Source organism: Ischnura elegans, chromosome 10 (assembly GCF_921293095.1).
Source record: "Ischnura elegans chromosome 10, ioIscEleg1.1, whole genome shotgun sequence".
Lineage (NCBI taxonomy): Eukaryota > Metazoa > Arthropoda > Insecta > Odonata > Coenagrionidae > Ischnura > Ischnura elegans.
In genome coordinates, this window is record NC_060255.1 from 42563329 (window position 1) to 42587404 (window position 24076).

At 36.7% G+C, this 24076-nt stretch overlaps 1 protein-coding gene across 2 annotated transcripts in view; it reads right to left on the minus strand.

The window, feature by feature from the left end:
• LOC124166743 (hemicentin-1-like) overlaps window positions 1–24076 on the minus strand; it is a 671962-nt gene that overhangs the window by 254766 nt on the left and 393120 nt on the right. For both annotated transcript variants that reach the window (XM_046544415.1, XM_046544414.1), the window contains exon 2: window positions 1936–2210. In XM_046544415.1, the coding sequence (XP_046400371.1) occupies window positions 1936–2210 (275 nt within the window). The remainder of the gene's footprint in view (window positions 1–1935; window positions 2211–24076) is intronic.

A 24076-nucleotide genomic window follows, 5' to 3' on the forward strand; every position in this document is an offset into this window, starting at 1 on the left:
GCCTAAACGTTTCCCGACCGATGCTCGTCACTTTCTCAAGGTATTATGATGGAGTGGGAATTTATATTCATGTGCATAGGTATCTGTGGAAGGAGGAAGGGAGCTAATGCTTTTTTTTTAGGTGACTAATACCCGAAACATTTTTAACGAATTATTATGATTCGTAACGTTCGCAGATATTTCCAGCATTAGTATTAGTTTTGAGTTAACTATTCGTGGAAGAGAGGCAATCACTACGATGACGAAATATGCATAGCGTAGTTAAAGGCCGCTTTGAGCTCTCACGCTTAAAAGATTATTTACATGAACCTACGAATTCAATTATGAAACTCAAGTCTTCCGAGGAAAGATCATTTTGCACTGCAGAGAAATTTCATTCAAATTCTTCAAATATTCTGCACTTTGTCGGCGTAAATTGCAACAGCTTGTCACGCTGGAGGCTAGAAGGCAAAACTCAATTTCCGAGAATAGTAGGGTATTGGAGGAGACGTGAGTGACAGCCTTCATTTTAAGTTCCTCAAGCTAAAAGGAACAATTGTTACTTCAGCGGCAGAAAGCAAAAAGACGATACCTCTCCTCGATTACTCCTCAAAATGTAGATATCCGATTTCTCCGGCGAAACAATGAGGAAAATGTTCGAAGCAGATGGTGGCGATATGTCTTCATTGCCTCAAATTTATAGGACGCAGAATAATGATCCATTACTTGCTCCTTGTGAGCATCACGGAGGAAATATTTTCTCCAAATAAAGCAATATCCTTAGATATCCTCGTAAGGACGAGATTGTGACAGAAATCTAAAAAAAAATGGAAATTTTGCAACCATTTTACACAAAAAGTTTATATTTTTACTGTAGACTGTTTACGACTCTTTTTTCCTGAACTCGACTTTTTTTTCAAATCTGTCTATATCTCTCATTTCGCTTATTTCCATTGATCTCTATATTCTATGCATCCAATTAACTCTTGAACTTCCTCTTTTCAGCTTTTCTGGAGGTCTCTAATCCGATATTTACTTCGGCCATCTGGATAATCCATCCCATCGACATAGCCCAACACATTAGTTGCATCCTTTTCACCTCGTCGACTGTATTTTTTCCAATTCCATCATCATTTTTGCGTTATTTCTAACTTTATTGAAACTACTTTTCCTGCAACTCCTCTTATGATATCTTTCAGTCATCAATAACCAACTTCTGTATTAATTCCTCAATGCCCTATGACTCTGCTCCATATTTTTACACTTTTCCGAACATTGTTTTATACATTTCTGCGCTGTGTTTCTGAAAATTAGTTGGTCCTAAAACGTATAATTTAGAGCTTTTACTCTATACCACTCCTAAGTGCTTTTCTGTAGTTACTCTCTTTAGAAACTCGTTTTATAGTGGTACATACCGTATTTCAACACTTCCAATAACCAATTATTCTGTCTTGTTTTTGTACATAGTGAGCCCATACTGTCCATACATGGAATTAAGCTTCCTAGAGGACTATGTCAAACTTTTCTTGAAAACTTCCTATGAATGTCAAACTTTTCAGAAACTGCGATGGGAAATCCAAGATTTGGTCACCATTTTCGGAAGTCATTTTATTTTTATGAATTCATTATCCTCCTGATAATTTGACAAGAGCATTTCGTTTATTTTTGAAATTTTTTGGCAATTACCATCAAGAAATATAATTTCTCATAAAAAATATGCAATCGTACAAGAATAGATAACTGATTCGTTTGTTAAGTAAATAATAAGCTTAGAAAATAATAAATTAAAAAGCTAATAATATTATTGCCACAATAAAATCCAAAATATGTAGATAAAGAAGGAGAAGTAGTTTGGCCCCAACGGATTTTACATATTTTCTATACTTGCAATAATCCATTACAGCCACGTTTAATAAGTGCTGAGAATTGGTAATCAGACGTTGGATAGGTACTCACCGTTCTATCGCCCAGGTGCTTCACCCTGCAGTTGAGGATGGCGGACTGTCCCACGATGGCCGTGACGTTGCGAGGTGACACGTCGTCGAAGTACGGCCTCTCGACGCCCATCATGGGAGGCGGTGGCGGCGGAGGCAGCAGGGGCACCGACACCCGGCCCTGAGCCGGAGGTCCTGGCTCGGGGAAGCGGCTCGTCTTGGCGGGCGACGCCGAGGAGCGAAGCGTCGACGATCCCGGTGGTGCGGGGGCAGGTCCACCCGGACTGCTAGGGTTACCTGGTGGGACGAGAAGAAAGGAGAGCACATCGATAAGTCTCATGCATATGGTTAGATAGTACTCAGGAATAATTTTTATAAATGAAAGCGGAAAATTTTCTATGCATCTTAAAAATGACATTTAATTAATATTTGTGGCAGAGCCCTGATGAAGCTAGATTCGTCAAGTGTAATCCGGGGATAATTTCAACTTTAAAAATATTGTGATAAAATGGAAATGTTATTTTGTACTGGTTTGGATAAACTTTGAATACTGTTTTGCGATCATGTGCCAACTGAATTTTGATACGTTAAAAAAGTTCAAAAGTTGTCTGACGCCATAATTACATCCAATACCTGTAGATTAAGAAGATGAAAACATAATGACCCTCCTAGGTTTTTGGGGTTATCTTTTGATAGCTTATAAGATCATCTTCATTTAGTGTGTGTCGCATAAGGTCACTCTGCATTACGGTAGTTCCTAATGATGACCGAATATGTTGAAAAAGGTTGCAAGCAAATTTTTCGTGAAAATTAAAAAAAATCACTTCCATTTATTTAAAAACGGTAAGCACGGTAAAAACGGTAAGACTCTCGCCTGATATAGTCATTTACTTAGGAAATTCTTAGAGGCTACCCCTAGGTGTAGCAAAAAAAACTTCCGTCGCTTACCGCCCTTATACGACAGAAGGGATTACGAGAAATCTGGATACAGATAATAGACAGCAAACATAGATTTTTATTGCACCATTGCTACCGACATTGTAATGATATAATTTGAATTGCATTTTTCAATCAACCATCATTTTTTCAGTCATTATTTGCTCTCAAATGGTTATTATACATGGGAAAAATGATTTAAAATATTAGCTTATGCTGAGTTTTGATTGAAAACCATTGAAAACATTACAATTATCTAAGAATAAAAAAGTTTCAGTACACATTAGACGGAATTAGGTTATGAACAAATTAGGGAAAGTCAAGTATGCAGCGGATAACACCGTAGGAATATCAGCAGAGCTGAAGCGCTGTTTCAACGAAGCAGCGTCGGAACTCCGAATTCTGTACCTCGCGGGCTTCACTCGCAACATCGACGCTTAAACAGGACTTCCTCCGGATCCCTGAAGCAATTCGTATTTCCGGCTCACGCACCCTAACATCCGCCGTTTACCACTCATTCAACGTTTCATTAGTCCTCACTCCATTTCCATGTCCAAACAAATGTTGAAGGCTCTGCAACTCGTTTTTACTCATTCCCTCCTTATGTGTACCTCCTATCTCGCTTTTCATCTATAAAAACGTTCTTATGCTGAAACGCATGCGCCAAAATTGCAATGGGTTGGCGTTATCCAAGAGAGGAATGGTATATGGCACTGCCAGGTCCCAGCCTAAGCATGGTTATACAAGTTAACTTCATCAAGACTTGAGCACATTCGACAACACAATGGAAACGAAGAAATTTATTGGTACTTACTCATTTCTTAAGTTCTAAATATTCAATAAATTATGCACCTGAAATCTCTAAGCATAACAGAAATTATACAGAATGCCATTTTGAAAACCATTAAGGTAATTGATTTTTCCTCAGTGAAATAGTGCCTATCTCCGCTGAGCAGTCAATACTAGGAGTACTATCGGTAATGATTTCTGAAAATCAGAGGCAGATAACCTCTTATAATTTTAAAATTATGATTTAAAGTATTTATTTCATAATTTTTATCCGCTTTATTCGCGAGATTTTTTGTTTAAATATTCGGACTTTAACCTATATGCACGAAAATAATTTTGTATGCTTTGCACACAACATATTCCTTATTGTGGTGTTTTTTAAATAATTTTGCTCCACATTTTATAATATTTTTAAATATTGGAGTAAATAATCACAAGCAACTCTAAGAATCCATCGATATAAAGTATTCATCTATAAATAAAATTAAATTTCATTCCAACAATCAACATTTTAATTAATATTGGTGACTATTTTCGTTTAAGGCAAGTGCCAATAGATAACTAAAAAAAACGCCAGTCACCGGTTAATATTTATTTACTGTTCCTAAATTTTCTTTTCTTATTCGTAGGTACATGTTCACAGTAATATTTTGCACGCATTGAATTCAAAAATTAATGTGTTTGAAAAAAAAATTGCTGATCAATAGATTTGTTTTAATTCTCATCCATTTCAGAGTACACTCAATCTAGCAACAATTCTTTACAATGAAATATCTATTATTTTAGAAACAACTTTTTTTGCTTACATGATTTGGCATTCATATTACCATGGCAACATATTTCACCATCAGCCACTCTGCTCGGCATGAAAATAGCATTTGACGCTCTCATTTCCGTGAATGAACAAATCTTATATCAAGAAGTAAGGCTAAGGATCCACCATTTCGGCTCCGAAACTCCTTTATCTTCCCTCACCAAGTTCTTTTGTTTCTTTTTCTCTCATTCGTGACTGAATCGCTCATTAATTTTGATCGTCAAATGCTTGCTCACGCTTAATTTCCCGAGGGTAGGGTTGAATGTCCAAATTAGACGCACCAAGGTGCGTTCAACTCATGCAGTTTGCTCCTAGAAATTAAGACGTGCCAATATCTTCCTCATGAAATCGTCCAGGCATGTATTTCGCTCCTGCTATTTACAAAATGGAATACGTGCCTCAAAGTCTTCTTTCTTTGATGACAACAGCCTCAAATAAAGAACGGACAAATAGTGTCACAGAGAAAGAGAAACACACACCACCTCCTTTAAAGCGATCTTTTTTCGTAAGGTATTCCTTATTAAAATTTTTGCCTTATTAAAATTAAAATATTAAAATATTTGCCTCTCATCTTAAAATCTTTAGGTTACATGATGCATCATTACGTAGAGATTATGTTTTAGCATGAAATTATTAGGCACAGTTAACCTGAATTTTAAACCTAAAAACGTTGCATCAGTAATTTCTCGGAGGCAATATTTATGAAGCATTTTATTTTATAAATTAGGGTTATATGGTGGCAACGGTATACCATATGCACCCTGACATTTTCAAGAGGACTACCCATTCAAAATGTTACATTAAAATATAACAGTAACGCGGCAGTAACGTAATAGTAACACGACTCGAAAAAAAGATAAAATGTCTCTTCTTTCTATATCTCTGCCTAAGGTGATACATCCCCCAAGATTGATTCAATTGGGAGATATTTAAGAGGAAAATACTTGCCTAATATCAAAGACGATAGCATTTAGATTCTAATTGCCATCACTTGTTTGTCTCGTAGAATCATTAACAAGTGAGAATTAATTTATTTTAAGTATACGGATAGAATACGTTATATGCTTACCAAAAATTTGTCATGAAATTAGTGAGATATTTTTAATGCCTAAAAGAGGAAACCATAAGTTATGAGGAAAATTTGTTTTTGATTGATTCGTTTGTTTTATTTTAAGTAAAACTTAAGTAACAATTAACTTCTTCTCGATATGAATTATATTTTCTCCCTGTTAAATGCAATGCATCAATATGGAGTTTTTCACAGTTTTTCCTATACCAAATTGAGATTGATTTAACTGATGAATCATCTCCGGAAAATTTTTGAGAATATATATTACTTGAATGAGAAGTCATCAACCATTTGTTTACAGTGGTAACCAGAATTAAGCTCGGCGATGTTATGTGATTTCGTCATTGCGTGTTTACCCTGCTCGTCATTGCTTTCATCTCAGATTGTTTTCATTTCAGTCAGAATGAATATTATGCAAAGCGATCCATATGCTTGTAAGCCTACGGGTCGGGTAACGCCTAAAAGATTAGAGTTATTTTTTTACCTCCCATCAACGCTGTTGCAAGCTTTAAGGCTCAAATTACGGTGGGTGCAATGATAAACTTTAGCAAATTCCAGTGAAGTGATACATCCATACTAGTGATTCTTAGAAGAGAACGTTACAGAAAAGCGGATTTTCGCTCACGGGAAGTAGGGCAACATCGTGATTATACATTGTGAGATAGACTCACGTAACATATAAGATCTAACAGGTATTGCTATTTCATCACAAGCATTACCACAAAAGCACGGGAATTGCGATATTTCGCCACGATGTAGTTAATACATAGTTGTTTCTCGGCTCTGCTGTAGGAAATACCAATGATGTGATCGTGAAGAAATTTTCTATTTAATAATAATTTCGTAAAGAATTAGAGGTATATAGAGGAAAAGACATTTTAGCTAAAATTCCATCCCACTTTCATGAAAAAACTTTTTTCTCGTCTAAAGAAAAAAGAAATTCCGGTGCGTATTACAAAGGTTTCTATAACTCTTCTAAACACTGCGACTTCGAAGATGACTTCTACAAGAAGAAAATACGAAAGACAAGGGGCAAATGAAATGATGAACAGAGCGTAGACCTAAATAGTGAACTCAAAGGACATGGGCATTGTAAAGATACCTTGGTAAATTTATGAAAAAAGAGCTAGATGAAATATTAACAAACAAAAGGTATTTTTTCATCGTAAACTACCTTTCCTTTTACCATTGATTGCCGGTAAACCAAAAATTTATGTCAAAATATATTTTGAACTTAGTTGAGGTATAATAAGAGGGCCTTGGAATTTTCCATAAAACTTAACTTTAAACATTATTTAAGTTTTTTCCTCATCACAGAGTAAAGCTGAGGATAAATTGTTTACAAGAGTGCTCTCGTCACAATTCAACGAAAATTCCCCTTCCTACATCAATTTCCATAGTTTTCATTACCATGTCCTGAAATTCTTTGAACTCTATCCCACTCATTCAGCCAGAGAAAAAATTGCACCTAATTTTAGACTCTATATTGGTTCAATTCCATGAATCCAATTATAATACGTAAGAAGCGTTTCCTGTGAATTTTAAATGACGATATATATTTAAGTTTTTATTCCAAAATGGAATTAAACCATTTTAATTATTTGAATATTAAATTTTATGGCATATGTTTTTGCTGAAGTTTAACTGTGGGGATGCATGAGGTAGAACATTACATGAGTGAAAATTAACTGTACTGACAAACTTTGATGTTCGAATGATGAGGGAGTTAATGTGCAGTTGAATTATATAAAATACTAAATGAATCAAAGTAAATTATACTGACAAATTGTATGGTAAAAAATTAGTGGATTGATTTAGGAGGCAAATCAGGTAAAAGGTTAATTAAATTAAAATATATTGTTATGATTAACTTCATCACACAAAGACAGGTGGGTTAATATTTGGGTTAAATTCTGTAATGCATTAAATAAATTGAAATAATATTTACTCACAAACCTTTAAGTAAAAATAGGAGTCAGTAGTTACCAAGTCCAATTCCGTCTGAACAACGTGCATAAGTTGTAAATCCTGGGTATGACGTGATATCATGGCCCAGCTCTTAAATAAGGCGTTGGTTTGAGACAGAGCGCCTATACATGGAAGCCAGCTCGCTCTACGCGGTAACATCATTACCTCGAGATGAAAAAAATCAAGGGGAACCACCGGTCACTTAGTCGATGGGGTCGGACGACGCAGAATCTCCGGAAAACGCTACGAGGAGAAAGGAGGACGGGAATAACCATGCGTCACCTTCAAGCTCGAGAAAATGCTGAGGAAGGCAGTAAAAAAAGTAAAACAGAGTCACCTCTCCGATAAAAAGCGGATGTTCCCGGAAACGTTAAAAAAATGAGCATAAAACATGGAATTGCTTCCTAGCTGCGAGTATTTCCATGGAAATTATTTGTGGTGGAGTATTTTCGTATATATCCTATAGGTAATAGAGAATCCTGATGCACATAAAAAAATAACCTTTCCTCATTGAATACTATTAGGATAACTGTAAAACGGTAAGACTAACAATTTTTCTCCTTTTTGATCCAGTCTTCCTCAGTAATCTGTTATAATCTGGTATAATCAGTTTCTGAAATTAGTAAATTTCCTTAAAAAAATCTTTTTCTTTAATGGAGCCATACAAGCAGACTAAAACTTAAGAAAAATAGTATTCCCCTAGTTTATTTACAATGCAAACTTTAAGGAAAGGTTATTAACCTCGGAATGATAATCACGGGCCGCATGAAGTAGGGAAACAAAAAATATAAATACTAAAACCACTTTACATTCTTTCGAAACCGCGTTTAATCCTCTTGCCATGAGCTTGAGAATAAGAAAAATCAGTGTTAGATGGATTAAGAAAGTACGGAGGTGGAGTATGAATCGAAGAGGTTTCTAAAAAAATGGCTAAAAGCATGTGACAGTCTCAACCTTTACAATTACGATAATAGAGAATATACATTCATCCCCACGTATTTTCCATGGAAATGTAAAAGATGAAGCAAATAAACCTGAAAATGATTTTTCGGCCAGCTTTTGGTAGATAAAACCTTAGAAATGCATAGAATAGAGATAGAGAAAGCAAACAAGCAAGCTTGATGAACAAGAACATGAGTAGAGCGTGAATAAATTGAAAAAACCGATAAATAATTTAGAGACGCAAACAAATTAAAAAATGTGAATACCTCAATGATTCTGTCTGTGGACGTCACTAAAGGTGGCGTATTTCCGGCGCCTCAAAAATTAGAAGGATTAAAAAAATACAGTAAATATGTTTACAGTAAATATCTTTTAAATTTATTTACCGAAAACCATTCAATTTGTTGACCTCGGTGGCGGCAAGCTAAAGGCAAAGAAGAGGTCACAGGTTCTATTCCCGCCTGGGTAAGTGGCCCCAATCTAGGGCATGGTTGTTTGTGCAATTATAATTGTAAAGTTTGTTGAACACCCTGACGTAAAATGGCCAATATGTGTTGTATTCGTAGGAAACCTAATAAATTAAAAACTAAAATTTACCCTGTAGGTCGTGGAACTTTACAAGAAAAAAAATGCATTATTCCCCCCGTTTTTCCACGAAAATCTGGAGTGGTCTCTCATAAATCTCGGGATGATAATCACAGTCTGACTCAGGTACGAACAATCTCGCGAAATACTAATACATCCTTGCATTCTTTCACAGCATTACTCTCCCATCACCTCGGTTGAGAGTAACGAAAATATCGGGGTTAGTGAAAAGTGATGGGTCAAGCAAAGTAAGCACACGCGATGAGCACGGACGGAATGTTTGAAAAGATACAGCACGTCGGAGGGCGAGACGGTATTTCTGGGAAGACGAATAAGATTGGGACTCTTGATAATACGGCGCATATAGTCTCCGAGACGACGGAGTTTAATCATGAAAGAGAGGTCTCGGGAAAGACAGTCTCCACGAGAGCAAAAGAGGATGAGGATGACGCTGAGACGGTATGGCCACTGAGGAGAGGCGGAGATGAAGAAAGCTATGGCGGAAACTAAAGGTTGCGAGGCGAGAGATGAATTCCGGAGAATGCTGATATTTTTCGCCGAGAAAATTCAGTCACGGGAATGGCGCCACGGATAACGTCTCGACTAGAGAGGGCTACCAAGGATGCCTACTCCTTGAGAAATTCCAAAAAAAAAAAATAGTTCCAGAGAATATACCGTTCAAGTACGGGGTAGAAATTTTGGTTACGGGTATTATCAACCTAAAATAATACCTAGTACCTGATTTGCATATGGCAAGTTCCTCCGAAATGAAAATGCTCGATTTACATATATTTTCCTCACCACACACTTTAAAAAAGCTAATTGGACTTATATATTAGCATCCATTGCTTATGTGGTTATCAATTGGTAATTTGATTGCCAATATTTTTTATACTCCTGATGCAACACAACGCGATCATTAAATATCATTGTGCATGTTAAGATGTTTTCATAATGTGAAAATATGGGGAACACTCAGCAATTTTATTTATTTAATACAGATCGTAGCAAATACTAATTCATAACGAACTTCCAACAAGGACGAGGGACCAAGGTTTTCAAGATAAGTAAAGTCAGTGGGAAATTGAAATTTTCAGAACAATTATTTTTTTGATTTATTTTTAGGACAGGAAAAGAGATGTTATTTACATCTACCTCCATGCCAAATTCGGTAATTTCACCTCTATAATTTCCTTTTTTTCACGGTAGAGACATTTGTTGGAAAAGCTCTACTTAACATACCCCGATAAATTCTAGATGATAACTAGTTTTGAACGAGCAACACTTTTACGTACGGTTACTTGAGAGTGAGTGATGCATGCCCTTAATATTTTTCATCCAAATTCATTTTTAGGGTTTTCATAAGGATACATTCATTCCTAACTTGTGTGTAACTTATCATGATGCAAAAAGCGGGAAAATACTAGGATATTTCATTTACATAACGTGAAGGCTATCACGTTAGAAAATACTAGCATAAAGACCTGGCTTCAGGCGAAGGCTGGAAGGAAAGGAGGAAAGTCACCAGATCAGGATATGGAACTCCGAGGCAATGGTCCATGATGTGATTGCTATCCCGGCTCCACCGGGAGTAGAATGTATATATGTTCATGAAGGCGGAGCGGCCGACGCTGCGAGCATTATATCCGTGCCCCACTGTCCAGATTCACACCTCCGTGAGAGAGCCCTCTCCGCCGGTACATATACGGTGTCCAGATATTTCTGCTCCAGTGTTCCCTCAACAAGCTCCCAGTAGACACGTGCGGATGAATTCGTTAGTGTAACCTGTTGTAACGTGACGGACCCGCCTATCCTACGCGGCGGTTTTAGATGGTTGATCCGATAGCTTCTAAGAGTACTATACCATGAATTGATGAAGGTTACTCCGTGAAGATTCGCTGGAGGAAAACTCTCCGGGGGTGCTTCGACGCGATGCAATTTCTGAAACAGGTCAGCCATGCCACAAGGTTCCTAGGCAAAGATGACTACTACGCAGTTGCCCGATGAAACCAGCTCGAGGTAGGTGCCATCTATCGTTTGATAAATTCTCTTATACTCCTATCGACTACTTGATGCAGAGAAAAACTTCTCATGGCTGTGAGTAAATGTTTTTACTTCAGCATGAAAATAATGTAAGATAGATGCTAAAATTAGACAAAGAAATTTATATTAATTTATTTTATAATATATACTTCACCTATTTTTCTCATAAGAGAGTAACTATAATAATGTAATAAATATTGCCCTAGCTTTCAAGCATTTAAATTCAGAATTTCGATAAAAATCACCACAATATGAATTATTTACTAAATATCATTTTCAACAATTTCGTTTCGTTAATTAACAGTTTACTTTTTTCAGTTTCTAAATTAAGTTTAGTTTATTTTTTAAACTAAAATTGCAGCAAAAATGTACTAATTGCATGGGGATTAATTGGCTGCCCCAGCAAGATATTGGATGCAAAAGTATGAGAAAGATACCGCTACAGTGAAAGAAAAGTGAGGGCATGAAAAATGACATTATATCATGTATACATGAGCTATTCATTTCCTTGTGGCTGGACCTACAGTACCTACGACTTCATTTTAAAGCCAGAGATTTTAATCAAATACCGCATATTAGGAGCAAAGAATATTACTCTGGGCAGGCCTAGAGTAAATTTGAGCTACTTTTTTCGACGGAACCTCAATCTAGAAAATTCGTATGACGAATAACGCAAAATATTTAATGGGGATAAATAGTCATGAGGGCGTTGAAAGTCAATCCAAGGTTTTCAAGTAAACAAGAGAAATTTCAAGAATCACCACAAACTCAGGAATTTAGAGAATTTTTAATTTGATCTCCTAATGCTCGGCTTATGAAGGATTGCTTCCATTTCGTAGCGAAGTGGTGGAGAATTTTACGACGAAGGCTTTAGCGCGCAGGGTTGAACCTTAGTGATGAGCTGGAATAAGGAAAAAGAGCTGGGGAGAATGAAGATGATGAAAATGGTTGGATAGGACTCGAGTGCTTTTGGAGGAGAGAAGACCCACGGTAAAGTGGTGAGCAAAACTCCAATTTCAAGAGGAATTTTTTTTAAAGGAAAATAACCGTTATAAGACCTAAAAATAGTACCAACACCCAAAAAGTTTTACTACATAAAAGGCGAGATCATCCCTAAGTTTTAAACTTACCTCTTGCACTAACCTAAATAACCTGAGAAGTAAAATTATGATAAAGTACTTAACCTATTAAAATTAATAGAAGCCTGTATTATGTCTTTCATTGGAAGGATCCTTTTATATGCCAAATGTATCATTTTAGGGCCATGCAATTAGTATGACATTCATGAAATAATTTTCAACGTTTTCTTTAAATGTGATCGGCAAAAAATAAAAATATATATAATAAAAAATTGAGAAAAACTTAGGCTAAAACAAATAACGTTTTGACTAAAAGGTGTGAAGGTGAGCTTACTTCTAAACCATGACGACTGTTTTATTAAAGTTTGGCTTATCTAAGCTCGTTCTTAATACGTAGAAGTAAAATAGGTATGCGATAAAGAGCACTTTTTCAGTGAGCCTACTCAACTGCAGAATGTTTTGAAAGTACATTACACTAAGAGCCACTCATAAGCTGATCAATTCCTCTGAAGTATTGAAACTATGAATGCAAATTATTAGTGCCTTCTAGTGTGAGTCATTCAGAGCCTCACCTGCGTTGTTCTCATCTGAATGTATCTGTGCTTCGGGAGGAAAGAAGACCAACGCTGAAAAGGTGAGCAGAGTTCCAATTTCGAAGGGATTTTTTTTAAAGGAAAATAACCGCATTAAGATCTATAAATAGTACCAACACCCTAAGTTTTGCAGCATCAAAGGTGAGATCAGCCGTTCTAAAATTACCTCGTACACTACCCTAACTAACCTGAGAAGTAAAATCAGGATAAAGAACTGGAACCGTTAAACAAATTGAATGGTAGAATCCATATTCACAAAATATGTAAAATCTTAAAGTAATTACTTTAGCGTAATTTTGATGACATTTATTTCAATGATTTATTCGAATATGATAGGCTAAAAACAGAAAATGTGTGATCATACGAATTGAAAAAACCTTAGAACAGGATAAATAACATTTATTTTTGACTGAAACGAAATATGAAGGTGAGTAGTGTTATTCGTTCTATAACATGAACATGACTATAAGCATGCATGAACTATCACACTTCGATCTCAGCGTAAATAATTAAAATATGTCTGCGAAGACAAAATGTTCAGGGAACCTATTCAACTCTTAACGGTCTTGAAAGTCACATTACACTTGAAGTCACTGATAAGCTGATTAATGCCTCTGGTATATTGAAATTATGGCAGTATCAAATGGAAGATAATAGTGCCTAATAGCGTATAACACTTTGAGTTTAACCTACGTTATATCTCATATTATAATGCAACTGTGATTTATGATTTTCTGTACAACTATGATTTAAGAATGTGCTTTAGAATTCCACTCGTCACATACACTTTTATCTTTATTTGCCTTGCAAAGTTGAAAGAATCATTTGCTACTTACATAAATTTACTTTTTCCTATTAACCTCTCTCACACTAATAAGTCAGAAAATTAATTTATACCACACTTTATGAAACCCAATATCTTTTTTTAGGGCTCTCATGGTAACGGTAATATTACTCAGATGACATATTATATGAGTAATATATTAATACTCTGGGTGCACTGTATTGTAATAAGTCAATTTTTCTTGATAGATAAGTTAATGAAATGTACACTTCAGGCTTTATTGACCAGAATCAATACAATATACCCTAAAATTTCAAAACGAATAATTAAGTTTCGAACAAAAGAAGATGTAGAACTGACGAGTGGAAGTAATGTGCTCTCTTAAGTTTTATCGCTGAGATGAGAAAAAAATCTCAGATAAATGGTTCATTCCCAGCGGGAGTAGGTAACGAAACGAGGGGACTCAGCCGAAAATCACCAACACGCATTCCCACGTCGTTCAACCGCTATCTCACAGAAACAGGGGAGATAGAATCGGGAATAACAGGCCGCTTGAAGAGGTTCCCGCATCCCTTCACAAGCTTCTTTCTATCTGGCCTACGCGAGACACAACCCCATTCACCTCCGACCGACTTCTCACTGATCTTTCCACCGTGAGCACTCATTTTCTCCATCTCCCCCGCGAGAAAAAGACTCCAGACTCAAGTGCGCGAAAGAGGATCTCTGGTCGGCGATAAATAGGAGCGACGAGTTTCCCAAGGACGGTTGAATACAATCGGGGAACCATCCAGTATTTATGAGCTCCGTTAAAAGGGGGTTGGGCTGACATGTACGAAGCCTCGAAGCTAATGATGTGGCCGAAGGAAGAGAGTGGAGGTGTTAGGAGATGATAGAGGTGGTGAAGACGGAACGAGTAGAAGTCCCTCGTGCTCTCTTGAGTTGGGCCTTGGCGGGCGGAAAACTACAGAAGAACTTCAGGCAAGGATGAGAACTGGAGGTGGGAGTTTCAGTTCATTACAATCTACATTTACATGTTACCTCGCAAGCCGCCACAGGTAGGATATAGTACATTCTCGGTCACCAATCACAGTGTGCGATTACGCTAATTCCACGACCTATGAGAAACCAGAATAGCACCTATAGGACTTAGAAATAGGTTGGTTGACAGATGTTTTAGCTTACTAACTTATGTATTCCTTAATACATATTCTTGAATATTCCTGGTATTTCTAACAGTATGTGTTGCATATTCTAGCTTCGTAGGTAGATTGCCTTCGTAAGAAATATATGGATTAATCCCACACCTTATGTGTAATATGTAGCGTACATGTTGCACAATACCTGTATGTGAATATGAATTTTAATCCTCTGCTGCATGTTGGACATGGTTTACGCCCTAGGATATAATGCATTAATTAATAGCCGTCGACACGGTTATCTTTCCACGGGGGTGAAATGTCTGCTGTGACCTCGGGTTACATGGAAATATGCACGCTTACGGAGATAAATTTTTCTTTAATTCCGAATGGTTTTTATTCATTTTAACTTTCAAATATTCTAATTCTTAGGTTGCGGTTGCAATTACTAGCCGTTGCCTCGTTTTGGCTTTCCACGCGAGTGAAATATCTGTTGTGATCTCGGGGTACATCGAAGGAGGCACGCTAACTGGGATATATTTTTCTTGAATCCTGAATTATTATGATTTAATTTAACTCTCCAATATTCTAACTCTTAGGTTGCAGCTGTGTTATGTTTCTGTTGATTCTAAATTGAGATCACTATTAAAAAGACCCATAATGTTGAATGCGAAACATACGTCGCAAGTCATTCGGCTCATGGCTATGAGTCGGTCAGTTTGAACGATATCCTCATGGCGGACATAGCTCTGGTGGGAACGCGGGCAAGAAGCGAAGAGAGCAGCAGAGCGAAGGAGAATCTGGGATTGATTCGTCTCCTACGGCACGGCGTGAGAAGTTTTTGAAGACGGCTGCTGCGAGGCAGCCTTTTAAAGGGTTTCCTGCCAGAATGATGCCCATTCACAGAGCGCAGCTCAGATTCCTCGAATCCACCATTCGTGGGGTTTCTCCGATAAAACAGCAATCTGACACGAAATTGGTTTCCACTTTATTTTACGACACTGGACACAAGTAAGAGACGAGAGATGTAGTAATTGGGTAACAATTCTCGGTCATCACAATGTGAAAATTGAGCAGGCAAATAATTTATCCTGTAACTTGTGCTTTATTGAAATATGGTTACTCGTGGCAAAAAGTAAAAAATATAGTTAAATTAACAGTTCTACGGTTTTTTCGATGAACAATACCTCCGGTGCCATACTTTTCTTTTCAATTTTTTGGCACTGTTTGTCACAACTACAATATGAGATTCGTCTTTGGGCAACATTATAGGTCATAAAGCTATGAAACATAATGACAAAAGAACGTATCCCACAAATTACGCTTTTTGAGGCTTGAATAATATTTTTTCGGCCACAATCAGAAACAATGACAAATAAGAACAGTGAAAAATGAAGGCTACAACCTGGATTTATTATGAGATACCCAACTAAAACTTTCAAGCAAAGCTTAGTAATATCTCTAAATTAACCCGTAATGGCAATGCCTTACTACTCATTAAAAATGGCTTTATGTGCAGATTCAATATATTCCCCAGCGGGAATTTTATCTGCTCTTGAGCAACACATATGCATTATCGTTGATAGGTATGAAATGAATCATGGTCAAACTTAACTAAGATATGCGAATAAAGGAGCTGACTTCAATAACTAAGTAGTCTAAGAAACCGACTTAGGATACAGAATTTAACAATTTTAATCGTGCAAATAATTTAACCAGCCACCTTTTTCAGGACAAGAATTCATATTGAATTTTAAATATATTCACGTGCTCTTTAACAGCAGCAAAAGAAGCACAACAAAATTAATAAAAAGTATTAAAAAATAAAATCTTGCTGATAAATTTGCTCTGCGAATGAATGTTCTACTTATACTTAGAAACTTCAAGGAAATGCTGTCGTTGGTATTAAAAAATGAAATACTGCCAAATTCAGCAGCGAATCAGCAAAGAAGTTTATAGTACTGATACGTTTACAAACTAAGGAGTTGATACTACAGGTCATGCACCAATGTCGCTTAAAGTGTTCTTAGGCACGAATGTAACTAACTAGACTATATTTTGGCCAATGCAGAAAAAAAAGATAAATATATCAAAACAACATATGGAGTAACTCGATGTTTCAATACATTTTACGTACGATACGTTTGTTCTGCACATATTCCACCACTGAAAAGGGTTGTTAAATACGCGACCGTGTGCGTCGATATAAAAGAGCATATAGGATTGAAAACGTCAGCGAAAAACGAAGAGAGTAAAGGCGTAGCGCTGAAGAGAACGAATGCAAGAAGGCTCAAAGAGACTCTCCAAAAGGAAGAGGCATACCACCAAACGAGAAGCAAGGAAAAGTGTTTGCCGACGATTACAGGGGCGGCCATTATGGATGCTTGAGTCAATATCAACTGCGAGCGGAGGGAAGAAGCGCTCATGTGCAGAGGAATGGGTATGCGTGTATATGGAGCAGGAGGGCCTTTCATTCAGGCACGATTACCCCCGATTCAGTTTTCTCTCGTTATCAAAGGATGGTCTCGAAGCATTCGTGCCCAAAGCTCCCGTGGCCACATCTGCCTCTCGGCCTCGGGTCTTCAATCCATGTGCGGCAACGATAAGCGGGCCTAACCAAAACTGGACGCCAGAAGCCCTTCCCTATAATATTCAATTCATCCACATATTCATACCCACCCACATCTATTTGTGGTCACTCCATTGCTAATCATTAGATTAAAATGAAGCGTAGCGAATGAAAGCGTAAATAACTACAAATTCTATGCATAATAACCTGATAATATAATTTTATTTATGTATTCCTGTACCACCAAAAACAGCACCACTGGTCTTATACATCGGAGTTTTTAATTTCATTACAATTCAATTAAAATTACCACTAATTCCAATCAAAACCCTAATTATATAATTTGATTTTATAAATTTATACCTGTGCCACCGAAAACAGTATATTTTTTCTTTGATATCGGGGTTAAAAAAATGTAACATCTACACATAAAGAATCTATTAGTGGTCACCACTGCTATCTGTAAGCGTGAATTGATATGACTGCTATTTACTTGCAAAAAACAAATCAAAACATTTTATTTTTATTGTAGACATTATTTTTTTACACTTTCATTTAGTCTTGTACAATTGTTGTGAAAAAAAGCAACCACCATTTATTTCAATATGCCGAATTTCCACAACACAACACTTAAATCAGTTGAACCTTATCTAATTGTGGCCAATGTACCGCTAACAATTAGCTTGAACTGAAAGTAATACTAATTCCATGCATAATAGCCTAATAATACCATTCTATTTATTTCTTTACTCCTGTACTACCAAAACTAGCACCACTGGCCCTATGCATCGGAGTTTTTAACTTAACAATTTAACGTACAAGAATATCCATGGCCAGAGTAGGGAAAACCTACCCAGGTAAGTGCCTCGAACTCATGGCCTTTAGTGTGGCAGACATGGGATATATCCCGCCGCGGCCGACCAATTTTAATTTAGAAATGTTCTTATCGCTGTTTTAGTCAGAAAGTGCGAATACTCAATCTCGAAAATATTCCATATGATAGTGCAATAATTTAATTTAATAAATAATTTATTAATAACACTTTCTGAACTTGGAATCATACGTAGATTGCCTTTATAGTATGAGTATAAATATAGAATAAAATATATACTCAGCTCCAAAATAGTCAATCATAACGCGAATTAATATCTATTCAATATTCACGTTTTTTCATGGTGAATAAATATAACGTTTTATAATCAAAGAAATAGAGGTGTCGTGAACCCGTAACTACTGTGTAAAATGAAGCGCAACAATAGCGTGGAGAAGATATACTTGTCAATACGTGCTCAGAGACTCATTCAAACCACTCTGGGGAGCACAATTCAGGCCCTATTGAACGATAGGTTCTTTCATATACCTCTCTCTCTGGCCTCTAAAAAGCAGAAGTAGTGCCATTACTACCAGCCTAAAACCACCGCATCAACTCCTTTCACGACTGGGTCCTCAAACTCGTGGCACTTCAAGCGCAACCCAACCTATCTTTTTTTCTCCGTTTTACGCCGGTCCTATTTTCCACGTGGCAGTGAAGGATGCAAAAGAAGAGTCCTGATGCGCAGAGCAAATACTTATCCTTCCAAGTTCTTTCCGAAAAATAAAGAAATCACACTTCTTTCTTTACAATCTGCACGTGCTGTTTCTTCCTACTTCGTTTTGCATTGGGCCACAGCAATGAAGGCGTCTAATATTGACACTGCAGCAACGACGAAAACGTGCAGTCACCTACAAAGCATAATCAGGTACGCATAGAATTTATTCACATTAAACAAAAGCGTGTTGACTAGTGCCTTCAATTGTAGGTCTTTTAGAATCAAATTCAAAATGTTTGGCCGACGTTTTGTTGTATTTTTATGCCTTCACCAAGAGATTTTTGCAGTAATTGTAATTTATTTATAGATTAGACGAATCATAATTTTGCAAAAATAAAGTCCCGATGAAGGTATAAGCAGTATATCGAAACGTTGGTATTAAAATTCATTTAATTCATGAATACCTGCACTCTAAGACCCAATTTAACGTTACGAATTGAAGTCAAGCGATATGCATGTATAAATGTAGATAAAAATTACTCTTAGTTATATTTAGATGATTACTATGGATAAAGTTATGTCAATATTTTGTGCTACGAAAGAAATAAAAAATTGAGTGAAAAAATGATTCTAGAACGTAAGTAGTTCTTAAGTTATCCGCATGTTAAAATAGAAACTCACCTGAACAAATTCACCCGTTTTAATAGTTTTATTGCTCGGACTTTCCCATTACCTTTTTGGTAAATCGTTTCATTACTGACATCATGATCAACATATCACGAAATTTTATGATCCCACTAAACGTTTTGACTTATAAAACTGTTTAAAAAGGTACAATTTAGCACATGCTATTAATACGCAGAAAATCGTATAAGTATTTGAATATTCCTGATTAGCAGCGATATTATTCACCGGTCGTAAATGGTAAAAATAGCGACGAATATGTACGCTGTATATTTCCAGAAATATGCAGGCTGATAACGCATCAAACATCATTTTCTAGCTTGAAACTCTATCCCATTCATTCCTTTCCAGTAAAAAAAATAATAAATTCCCTTTGCACCCCCAAGTATTCCAAGCTTTCTCAGTCATGCAAATGTAAATGGAGTCATATATTCATTCCTCTCGTGTCGTGACTGAAATATGGTCACGGAAGACATCAACCTAAATTCCACCGAATGTCTTTCCACACACACACACACCTCGCGCCGTGGGGAGAACATTAGGCAAAATACCCACCTATACTGCCCCACATCGTGACACGTAATCTCGGCTTCGTACCTCCGGGGAGATTCGCACAAAATGGAGTCGCTAGTGCACGAAATGACTGGAGGCTGTGAAGTGAGGAAAAGTACTGTAATCACACGGCAAAACCCCGCCGACGTGTGACCAAGCCGCCGTATAGTCCTAGCATATTCAGCCAGATTCGAGGGCCCATACGTATGCATGCATACATATATACATTAAGGATGAGTCGATTCCACTTTTTTTCGATTCCGGTTTCGATTTCCTCAAATCGATCCCCGATTCCATTGATTCTTATTCATATGTCTCGTTCACATGACGATTGTTCCAGCGATCGTTGGAAATATCGTGCATTCACACTACGATGGTTAAAACCAGTGATGAAATCTAAAGTGTACGAGAAATTGACGGTTAGCAAAGATGTTGTGGTATGGAGGGTTAAAATATTACTGTGTTCACCGTGCGTTTAACGTACAAATTTTCTTCCGCCCACATTCTTCCTTGCTTGGACAAATTCATGAAAAAAATAGAGAGACGGGAGCTCCAAAAACTTTTCGTCCTTCTCTTGCCGCTTCCTCTTCCGGTTTCACAGCGCCTAACCATCGTAAAGTGGCAACGTTCGGAACTAAGTGAACTATTTTCCGGACAAGCATTCCTACTGCTAGTTTTTCCAACTATCGTTTGGACGATATCTGGGACAATCGCAATCTAAACGGGGCATACTAACAGGTGAGATATTTATTTTTAGTAGCATTACTGTCGTTAAAATTTAAGAAATGAATGGAATAAAATAACTGTCCTGCAAGAGAGTCCTGCAGAGAATCCACAATGAGAGGTATAATGAAAAAGAGCTGATCGTTAAAATGTAGGCGGAGATGAGGAAGACTAAAGATTCGTGGATAATGTTAACTGGAGCGAGCAAGAAAATTTCCCAATCCGATCCAATGGTCCTTTGATTTCATCGTCTGCTCAAGCCCCTGTTTGCCGTTATTGCTCCTGCATTGCTATCGCATGGGCAAGGATTTATTAAATTATTCTACTGATAAAGGAAGGATTCCATGGAGTACTTAAGAAGAATTCTGGGAACCTCCCTTTCCATCAAGCACTTCCCTCTACAATTCACAATAAAGGTCTGCTTTCTTTCTTCCTAACCAAAAATCCTATTAGTTTCCTTCCTCTCTCTGGCTTACCGAACATTCTACTCTCTATCACCGTTTTCAACATCCGCTCGCCACTAAGTACTCTCTCCATTAACCCTTAAAGGACCAACCTTTTTCCGGTTACACCGTGGCCCAAGGGAGGGTCAAAAAATGTCCACTTATATTTTTTCGTTTTAACTAATCATGAAACAGAATAAATCTTCAACAATTGTGTTTTTACATTGTTGAAACATTATATAAGTTGTTTATCCAGCTAAAAGTCATAAAATAGCAATAAAAATATTGAAATTTTCAAATCTTTTTAAACTGATCATAAACGAAATTATGATAAAACTTCTTCACAGAGGTTCCGGATTTCATGCTCTTATTTGAAAATAAAGTTTCTAAATCACCGATAACCGTGTATCTAAAATAACAATAAGGCATAGCATTTCAAATTTAAGTCACTTTTCAGCAACCATACTCCAGGACAACAATTTTATAATTATTTAAAATAAACATAAAATTTTCCACTCCGTTTTCAGTTACCTACTTTGAAAGTACATGATAAATCATAATACGTCTCCTAATTAACAAAATTATGTTCTATATTGTTCGTAGTATTTATTTATCAATAACCATTTCATTCCGATAAAGTTATAAAATTATTAACATTAGCAATCACTAATGAATAATCAACTCGAATCTTATGATAAGGCAGCATTATTTCCTGTATTGTATACATTAGTTTTTATGCCATGTTTACCGCAAATATAACTGTTACATATAGTACATATAATCATAGTTTTTTTATAATTTTCTTAGCTTTTCTCTTTTTGATGTGAGTGCGTTGCTGCACGCGTGGAAACTTCCTGTGCCAATTACTTTGACAGCAACATATGACGGCTGTATTTTTCTATCCGCGACCCCTTCCATCATCAATAAAATGTGGTTCTGTAAACCTATTGTCCTTTTCTACTAATACTGTATTGTGGCCGCACAAGTTCAAGGCCCAACAAATATGCCTAAATGATGTCTCCTTATAATTTTTTTGATATTTTACTGAGGAAAATGAGTATAAAAAGAGAGAATCCATTTAGGGCAGCAATGTCGATTAGTGCAAAGAAGACAGATTGGCCAACTTCTTGTACATCTTGTGGTGGAATACTTGCATAGCATCTGATCAATAACATCAACTCCTCCTTTGGTGTTGTAGTAGAGCAAATTTACGTCACATTTATTTTTGAAACAATTACTGGCATTTATATATCGGATATGAATAGATTTCTATATGCTGTATGGATTGAGAAACGATATTTTTCTTAGGCTTCTCTTTGGTGATGAATGATAAGAGTCACCGGTGGACTCCCAGATCTCGGGTCTGTAAATTCAAACAAACTTGAAAAAATCTTCTGACTAGCTGTTCCATTCGATTGTTCAGGAATACGTTTTCTGTTACTCTGCATAGTTCCAACCATAGTCAATCCATAAAGTTCTTCAGCTGGCTCCACAGAATTATAGTATCTACCCATTGACATATTTCCCCCAGAATTCTTGATTGGGACCACCAGGCGTTCACTATTTCGTTTGAACCTCTGCTTGTTGATATTCATTATTTTCTGAGGCAACAATTTCCATGTTGAGCACATACCTCTCTAAACAGTTGGTGAACATTCTTATAAGTATCCCCTGGTTATTGTTTCATGAATACTATAAATCTACACCTTCTCCTAAACAATGACAACATTTCATCAACTAACATATCGGGTTCACAAATGTAATATTTGGGTGATATCGCATTGACCATTTGGAATACCGAAAAATAAGCGCAACTTTGTCATTTCATCTTTGTCCTTCCCCGCGTAGACTTTTCATCAAATAAGGCAATAGTTCCTGATATTAGTTTCAACTCTTCGCAGCAATATAGGAGGACCTTCCAAATCTATGTAACCACCAATCATGCAATTCTAACTTGCTATCACCGTTTGCACCGAACAATATCAAAACTCCTACGAAGGATTTTAGTTATACCGTATCATTTTTAGACTTCGAGCTCGTTTTGCTTCTTCATTTGTATGCCGTAAAATCATGTCAAGAATTTCAGGGTTGAAATTTTTTCAAATGACTTGCGCATATCCTTTTCCTTACCAGCAGTTAGTAAACATTTCTTTTTCCGCAATATATTTTGAATGGTTCACCAAATCACGCGAAGAGGATCACTCATTTTTTTCCTTGCCATTTTTGCAACGTACTCGATATCTTCCTAGCTGCCTTTTTTCCTAAAAAAGTCACTTCCTTCACCTGCCTTACTTCATTATTTGAACTGATTTCACTAACATGGACTACAGTTTCACTCAATTCTTCATTACTGAACTATTCTGTGTCACTTGTGATTTTCAATTCTCATTACATGTCACTCTCAGTCAAGTAGATAAGCAGATAGGAAAACTTTTCAAAGATATAAACCCTTTCACTCAAAAGCCACCGAGTAGTAGCTCTAGATGTCAACATGAGGACCAAAATTTTACAGGAGCTTTGCCGACAGCATGCCATGCATCGTAAATGCTCACCGTATGATAGGTAATTTTGGGATTGTATCCTGATTGTATAAATTGCATTATATTGTATACAGATTGTATCTTGAATGGCGAGATTTCAGATCACGCAACAGCTGAGGGTGAAGGTATTGAGTAAATTAGCCGGTGTGTCATAAATTTAAAAACACTAATATCACGGTAAGAAAGTGGGCTAGTTCTTGTTGCACTCATATATTCGCATCAATGGCATTCCAGTTTGACATGAAGGTAAAATACTTCGAATTCTTGCGAGTCTGATTAGATAGGTAACCAAAGTGTTTCCGGGGTATGCAAAAATAAATTTTTTTAAATAAATGCTTCAAGAATGGCTGGATAGAGCTCTTTGCGCCCTTTCCTGTTTGTTAAC